The sequence below is a fragment of the Apaloderma vittatum genome, unplaced genomic scaffold (assembly GCF_000703405.1).
Source record: "Apaloderma vittatum isolate BGI_N311 unplaced genomic scaffold, ASM70340v1 scaffold18730, whole genome shotgun sequence".
Taxonomy (NCBI): Eukaryota; Metazoa; Chordata; class Aves; order Trogoniformes; family Trogonidae; genus Apaloderma; species Apaloderma vittatum.
The window spans coordinates 26,327-34,940 of record NW_009696495.1 but is presented as its reverse complement, the minus strand read 5'-3'; the positions used below and the strand labels follow the sequence as shown (position 1 = coordinate 34,940).

The window sequence follows — 8,614 nt, the reverse complement described above, 5'->3', positions numbered from 1 at the left end:
TGGAGGAGAACAATGAGTGGGTTAACCGGGTGCTCTTCACAGGAGCCAAGCTCTGTGTCGGTGTCATTTGGTGCTTTTCCCTTTGTTTTTATTTTACTTTCTTTTGACCTATCTTCTCACTGTAGCCTTGCTCTGTGCTTTTCCTTTGCGTGAGAGAAAAATGATCCTTCTCAGCCTTTCTGCCCTGCTGTTTAATCATCCTGTGGAGAAAACGTCACTTGGAAAACAAGGTCATCTTCTAGCTAAACTTTGCTTCCTCATCCTTAGGTCCCTTTGGAGTGCCTGTGGAAAACTTCTAGCTTTATAATTGCTGATAATAACTGGAAAAACGAAATGACAAAGCAAATTAATTGTGATTTATTTTTTTTTCCTTTTTAATAAATGTTTTGCCACTGTTCTTTCTTTCCATCCCCACTGGAGAGGTCTGTCCTAGATTTACTGCCCAGGGGTACTGCATGCAAAATAGCTTAAGACTCCCCTGTAAATCTAAGGACAAGGGGGAACAGCCGTGCCATGTTTTCCCTGTGGGCTAGCACCATTTTCTATCTTGGGAGTGGCCCTCAACTCGACTTGCAGAAGTTTTTGGAAGTCAGTGTTTGGGTGCGTTTGCCATGGCACGTTGAGCACACAGCGAGTCAGTGGCAAAGTGTGTGCAGTTCTGTGGTTGACGACGAGGATCTCGGAGGGCTCTGTAGGTCAGGAGTGAGACAAGGTTTAACATGGTAGATCGTACCGCAGATTGTGATAGATGTGCTTGGAAAAGCCATATGGGGAGCCCAGGACCAGACTCGGTTTGGCAAGAGGTAAAAGAGGTCATTAGGGAGTCATAAGGGGTCATCAGCAGGTCTTGATGGAGAAAGCCAGGACCAGAATAACAAGGTGTGCTGTAGTTAAGGATAAATGCAAATGGCGCGTGGGTGAGGCCCAGATGTGAATTGTCAGGGGTAGCCTTTTCTCGGAGGCGCATACAGAGCACCCAAATGCAGCAGACAACCATTCTGCACATCACTTCTGTCTCTGCCCTTCCCAACAGCAGGATCCTTGAAGATGACGTCCTTTTGGCTGCCTACACTGCAGTGCCCTGATACGTCTCAGCATTTTGCTGAGATTATACTGTTGGCACTGTCCCACATTACCACAGTTGTCACCCAGCAACAACAGACTACCAACAATCTGTATCTGCCCTTTGGATTTTCTTTATAGGTTTGTGTGTGTGAAGGGCTTAGTGCTTCAGAAGAGATATCTGTGTTACCAGGCAAACTGACTACAGTTGACAGATTAATAGAGCACCTCCGTTCCTTCCCTGCCTCTTTGCAAGAGGGAGCTCTTTCTTAAGCTCAGTGGTGATCTGAGTTAAATCTTTCCAGGGGACTTAGAAGCCCCAGAATTCTCACCTCTTCCTCATAGGCATGGCTTCTTTTCCTATCTAATGACCAAGCTACACAGCCACCCTTTTGAGTGAGAGTGATCACATCAGTGCTACTAGCTAGCAGTTCTGCTTTTCAGTAGTTCTTGAAATTGAAGGCAAGAACGAAAGGTTTATCTCCACTGCAGTTTATTGTGTTAGAATAACCTTGTTGAATGTGCAGGTGAAAAAATGTGCGTAGCGCTGTTCACAGAATTACCCAGAATCACACAGAATCAGAGAATGTTTGGGGTTCAGAGGGACCTCAAAAGATCATCTAGGCCAGCCTCCCTGCCAGAGCAGGATCACCTATAGTAGGTCACACAGGAACGCGTCCAGGTGGGTTTTTAACGTCTCCAGAGAAGGAGAGATTCAAACAAGACAGGAGAGGGAGGCAGAAGAACAGCTGTTGCTGTTGACCTGTTCAGTGAGATTGTGGAACTCTCCTTCCTTCATAGCGTTTACCAACTGCAGCTTGTTTTTTTGAAATGCATGTCCTGTCACAAAGAGCGTGAAAGAGCTTGAATACCTTGTGCTCAGAGTTCTTGAAGTCGCAGAGACAAACATGTTTCTATTTGAAAAACAAAGCTGGAATTTTAAGGGGTTTTGGCAGCATCCAAATGGAGCAGCGCAGGGAAGAAGTGTTCAAGTGTGACATACTTTGCAGATACTTGCTTGGATCTAGAAGGAGTCGACTTAGAATGGCACTTTGTCCAAGCTAAATACACCAAGCTCATCATCGTAACATTGTGTCTCACTGGTGTGACAACACTGACTTGCCTCCAAAGAAGGCTTAGTCCACAGCAGTTCAGTTTTTAATATTGCACAACAGATATGGTTGCTGATTTGGATTGCCAAAGACCTATGGGAGCGTGGGACCCTTAGAAATTAATCCCACAGTGTCTCAGATAGGGTATTTACAATTGTAGAGTCTAACAGAATTAAAAAGTTGAGTAGGTTCAGAAAATCCAGTGTCTTGTTTAGGTGGTCAAAATGACTTCCGCAGAACAGCAAGCCACCCAGATTGAATCACATAATGCATTTCATACCAATTCAAAAATATATATTAAAAAATAAATCCAGCACTGCCAGCAGGTTTCTTTTCTGCACAAATGCAGTAGTTCCAAAGATTTCTAAGGCTTTTCATGGAAGGAGATCAGGTCATTTTCAGGTCACTTTGGAATACTTCCTGCTTCTGAGGTAAATGTTTTGCTGAGCTCTGGTAACAAAAATTTTCCTCTAGTGGAAGATCTCTTTTTGTGTTCAATATTAAAGCTGCTGAGCTTCATTTTTTTTTTTTTCTAATGACCTTAGACTATAATGAAGATTAGTATTTTGTGTCAAAGGTCTCTGTGGGTCCAGTTGCCCAGATGGTAGCTTTATTTTTTAGTTATTAATATTTATGTGAATAAGGAAATGTCTGTAACTTTATGAAGTGGGGAAAATAACCTTAAAGGATATGAATTTGAGAGCAGAAGATAACTACTGAAGAACTGGGGATTTAAAAAAAAAAAAAGACACCGTTGCCCAGTGAGCTGTAGTTTTTCTTTCTTTGCTTCATTCTAGAGCACTTGATATTGGTAAATGTAGAAATTAGAATGTGGGACTACTAGGAATATGTTTGATTTTGTGCCAGGCAGTTTGGAACTGTAACCTGGAAGCATTTCAGCTTTCTTGCGATACTTCTTGTGTTCTTGTACTAGCCTCCTGGCAGCTCCTTCCTACAAAATTAACCTGTGTTGGGACCATCAAGGTGACCTGATTTTTTTTTTTTTTTCAGCCATTATGGTTTATTTTTATGTCTGTTCCACTCTCAATTTTTTAATTACTGTGCTTACTGCTGCTGTCCTGAGCTCCCAGCACAGATACTGCTGATGATTTTAGGTTGTCTTCTCACCTGCCTGTTCTTTAATGTTGTGTATTTGTTATAGATTAAATAAAATTCTAAATACCTGGTAGCACCATCATCTCTCGAAGGGTTATATCCTTTTCCACTGATGCTTTTTGGTCCATCTCATTTTATGATGGTCATGGATTGCTTCTTGCTTTCTCTCACTCTTTCTCCAGGTAATTGTGGAAAAAGCACCAAAAGCCAGAGTACCTGACCTAGACAAGAGGAAGTATCTTGTGCCTTCTGACCTCACAGGTAACAAAGGCTACCTCCTTTCTTCCTGATTTTCAGTGGAAAGGTCTCAGAAGTGCTTTTTACTGATCAGCACTAAGAAAATATCCAGGCAGGCTCAACATCTTACTATTACCCCAGTTTACCTGTCTGTCCTCTTTATATTTATGTACCTTACAGACTGAATTACAACATGTGGAATTCTCTGTGATCTTCTGAGGTATCCCACTGACTTAGCAAACGTGTATGTGTCGCAGCTGACTTCTAGCCGTGATGAAAATGACTGAATTGTGTATCATAAGCAGTAGTGTAATCAACAGTCAATGATGACCAAGCTGCTGAGTTGCCAGAGGCTGTATCCTGGTTACAGGAAGAGACAAGTTCTTGAAAAGGTCCCATTGTTTTCCATTGTGGTTGGAGTCATGGCTACAAAGTTCCTTTTCTGAGTGGTCACAGCCATTTTGTGTGTTATTATATTTGTTTTCATTTGAAAATATGGATGAGTTAAAGGAACAACATTTCTTTTTCATGCAGTACATAATGGATTGCGGAATGCTTTCTTGTGCAACCTAGCTTAAGCAAATAGGAAGGAATTTGTTTTCAGGAATTTGTTTTTAGGAGTGGTATGGCCATTTACACCAAGACTAAATTCTCTGCGATGTCTTTGATCTGTAGGGTTTAAAGTCTAAGCTAGTTAGAGGTGTTCCCTCCAATCCCCACAGCAGAGCATTTCATACCGTAGTGGGCAGAGTGAGCATTTAGAGGGTACGTGGCAGGCCACGTACCTGAAAAACTGGTTTTGGCTGCTGACCACGTGGATTGGCTGCTAACATGGTTACAGTCAGGAAGTCACTGCTTTCTTTCCTGCGTTGTCCATTTCTCCATACTTTTTACATACAGCATGTGGCTTCCACTACCAAAAGAAAACAACCATGATGAGGATTTAAAAAAAAAACAACCAAACCAACAAAAAAACCTCTAAATCAAAATGTTCTTTCTGCATCTAAGGCTTTCTCCTCTGTTCCTCTTCAGTTGGCCAATTCTACTTCTTAATCCGAAAGCGGATCCACCTGAGGCCAGAAGATGCCCTGTTCTTCTTTGTCAATAATACCATCCCTCCCACCAGTGCTACCATGGGCCAGCTGTATGAGGTAAGTCTGACCCATCTCTTTATCCTTTTGTTGGAGCATCCAGAAGAATGCATATCCTCACCAAAGGGCAGCTGAGCACTACTGAACTGGCAGTGGGTGCAGCTTGGTCACATATGGCTGAACACAGATCCCCTTAGCCTGGGCTGTACCCCATCATCTGTTTAGGGAAATTCCATCTTGCAGTTATAAAGAGGAGCCTGGGGAGCCTCATCATTTTAACTGAAAAGATTGTCAGTATCAAGTTGTGAATAGTTGTCCCAGCAGTGACGTGTCGGTCCTATGAAGTATTGAAATAAACCACTTTATTATTTAGATTTTAGAGGAAAGATTGCATCTGGGGCAGGGAGGGCGGAACAGATGCACTAACTTTTTGCTTTATACAAAAGAGATTTCCTTTTAGCCAGTAGAAGAACACAGCATCACTGGGCAACCAACTGTCTACAAATATATTGTCAAAGAACACTTACTCTTTGTTCACAATTACTTTTTCACTGCTTGTACTGTATATATGAGGAACTTGTAGGACACTGTGAATGCTGCTACCCAGCATTTCTACTGAGCAGTGGTATTTGATCAACCTTAAAAGGCATATTCTGTGCCCATCAGAGGAATGTTCCTCAGTTATATAGCCATTATATTATGCCTGGTTTGCAGCCTGGATTGATTTCTCCTTGATTTCTCCTTCTGCTGTGTCAGTGTGGTTTAATAAGAGAGCTCTAGTATGAAGCTTTGAGCCTTGTTCTGTCACTTTTTGACAATAACTGGACAATTTGTGTCTGAGCTGATGAAGGTAATACAAGATCAATACACACAGAGTTTTCCAAATCTGGAGATGTAGATGAAAGGTATGTCTAAGTGTTCAGAGCTGAGATCAGAATTCTGTTCATGGCACTCTGCAGGCTTTTTGTGTCAGTGTAATCACTTAACATCTCAGCTTTACTTCCCATATGTAATACAGGACTAGGAATAGAGCCACTTGTCAAAGTGTTCAGAAAAGCAACAAATAACACCACACTTAGCAAATACTGAAATATCTAGAAGGGTTTTTTTGACTTGTTAAAGCCTTCAAGTCTGTCTTCTCCATTTTAAGGCCATACCAACACTGAGATTCTGCTGCAGTGCTTGCAGCAGTCAGCTGTTTCTGTTGTATGTTTGCAGCACACTCTGTCTGTGGTTCTTCAGGTAAATTTGTTCTGTGCAGAAATGTAGAAGTAGAGCTGTGACCAGAGAGAGGGAATTGTTATACGTTCTCTTTGGTACAAGGAATTGAAGCCTTCAATGTAAAGAGGGAGAAGCAGCAAAAGAGAGCTTATGCCCTCTTGTTGTTACAATAATCGCTTGGTTGGACTTTTTCACATGTAGTGAGTTACAGGGCTTTGGTATGTTACTTTTTCCCTTCCTCCCCTTGCAGGATAACCACGAGGAGGACTATTTTCTCTATGTGGCCTACAGCGATGAGAGCGTCTATGGCAAGTGAGCACCAGCCCCTCAGGCATGCAGGCGAGATGAACTGATGGAATGGATTTGGGGGGGTGGGTTTGGAAAGGAGGAAGGAGGATGCCTGAGAAGAGGGTAAGAGAACTGGAAGTGAACCACATGCACAATGCCATCACCTTCCATGCATTAATTATAACCATTATTTTTTAAATTGAGGGGAGGGAGGGTAGGGGGACGGTGTATGAAAGGGTGAAGTGAAAGGCTTGGGGAGACTCCACTGTTCATAGTTCTTCTTTTGCCACAGCTGGAAGTAGTTAGCCAGTACTGGAGGCTGCTAGACAAGCCTGTGTGGTGGAACTCCAGGAGAGTGACTGGGCAGGATGGACATTTTTGTGTAACACTTTCATTGGATGAAGAAGGCATGCCATATATTGTACACCAACCTTGTCACTCCTTGCACGTGGCATGGGCTGCACTCCTGTGAGCATTCAGTGAGCTGTGAAATACTTCACTCTGGCTGTCATGCAAGGCTGTCCTGTGCTGACAGTCCTCACTCCAGCTGCTACCTGTGAAGCGTTCCAAGAGTATTGTGTTCCTCGTCACTTCCATCAGTATTAGAAGGGCTAGTTCCGAGGGCTGGATGCTTCTCAGCTGAGGGACGTGAAGCCTGGGGAAAAGAAGGAAGGAATTTGATTTTTTTTTTCCTTTGTTGCTTTATTTGCAAGTGCTGGACAGAAAAATTAGAGGTGACCCCTTCGTTCTTTTCATTGAAGCCAACTGATAAACTCATAAGCACAGGGCTAGAAAGGGCCTCAAGAGAATGACTAGCCCACTCCAGCTCTGAGATAGGAATGAGTATACCAAGCATGTCCACCGTGGCTGCTCATCAAACTTGTTCTTGGTGAACTTCACTGAGGCAGATCCTAGAGGCTGCTGATATTATTGTATGTTATGTTCCTAGCTAGCCTACAAGTGAGAGAGCTTTTCTTGCTACCTAACTTTAGTCTCCCTTGCTGTGCATTAAGGCAACTAACTTCTAATGGTCTTGTTATTGGTGAACAGAGAAAATTATCTATCAGTATGGTCCTTGTACCAGTCTTCTGCAGATTTGAAGATGGCAAAAGTTCTGTGGGTTTAGCCTTCCCTTCCATGTCTCATCCCTGTACAGCCCTTGCACCACATGCACAAGCAGAAGAAATGAGTTGCTCCCACATCTGTTTTGTGATTGGACAACAGTGCCACTCTGCCACAAGAGAGGTGCTCTTAGACTTGAAGGGGAAAGGGAATAGATTACCTGTAAATTTTTTTTAAAAATATCTTATTTTAAGCCAGTGTTGTTCTTAGAAAGGTGCCAGATAGACACTGTCCTGTGAAGCCTTATGCTGTCATGCCAAAGCAATTTCTTCCCAATGGCACAAACAGCAGATTTTCCCATAGCTGCCGTAACTCTGTTTAAGGAATGGGGTTTGGAGAGTGAGCTAACTTTCAGGAAAATTCTGGGGTTTTATCTAAAAATCAGAGAACTAAACCTGAACTACTGTAAACATTCCTACATTTAAGAGAGGGACCAAGAGAGAGGAGAATACAAGAAGGGTGAAGACAACAGGCAGATTCCAAAATAAGTTGAAGTTATTTGCTCTATTTACATGAAGTTAGATCCCAGTTCTCTGCGTTCCTCAGGAATGAGAAATCAAGATGAGTGTTCCTTGAGTTGTGGAAGACAGGAAATTAGGTTTCAGCCTTCTCTGACTAATGTTCCACAAGGGTATACAAGGCAGAAGAGCAGGCTGGGAGTGTGAAGTGGGAGTCACTGGTAGAACTGTGTGAAGGTCAGGGAAGGCAGCATAGTAGGGCAGGAGGATCACTGCCCATGTGGTATGGAAAGTAGCAGAAGAATGGGAGAGAAGGGATGGACCGCAAAGGATGCAGAGTAGTCGTAATGAGCAGACAGGAAATGGGAGAACAAAGGATGAAATGGGTGTGTTAGTACCGCCAGCTTTTCATCCTGAATTCAGGTTTGTTGTTCCATCATGTGTTCATCTGGAAAAAATGCATTTGAATGAGTCGTACCTTCTGCCAACTTAGATAACTTCAGTTTCTGCCTGCAGTTCTCAGTCCTCTCTTTTTGGCCCACTCTCCTCCAATTACCAGGCTCTTTTCACATCCTTTGCATGCAAATCTGCATCAGTCTCTAGTTTTAGGAGGCTCTGAATGTTCTGAAGCGGAGAACAGACCCAGAAGGCTTTCCTAGGGTAAAAGACAAGATGCGGGCAGATGGTGTGCATCTCTCTGCCACTGGCCCGTTTGCTCGCACACGTGCTGCCAAGCATGTGGTTGTGCGTCGTCTCAAATGAGCCCGTGCTTAGGCATGCTCAGGGCAGAGGAGTTGGCATCTGGGGTGCTTAGTTTTGTGTTCAGACCTCCCTTCCCCTCCTGCTGCTGGGTTTCTAAATGACATGTGTGGGTCTAATCTCAGCCATTTGTTACATGTAGAGTTTA

The 8,614-nt window shown here is 43.2% G+C and overlaps 1 protein-coding gene across 1 annotated transcript; it reads left to right on the top strand.

The window, feature by feature from the left end:
- Positions 1 to 3,472: 3,472 nt before the first annotated feature.
- Positions 3,473 to 6,155, top strand: LOC104278204 (gamma-aminobutyric acid receptor-associated protein-like 1; the record flags this gene model as incomplete). Its single annotated transcript, XM_009875112.1, has 3 exons — positions 3,473 to 3,551; positions 4,560 to 4,678; positions 6,090 to 6,155. Coding segments are annotated over 3 exons (264 nt in total), but the record flags the coding sequence as incomplete, so codon positions are not given.
- Between the last annotated feature and the right edge of the window lie 2,459 nt (positions 6,156 to 8,614).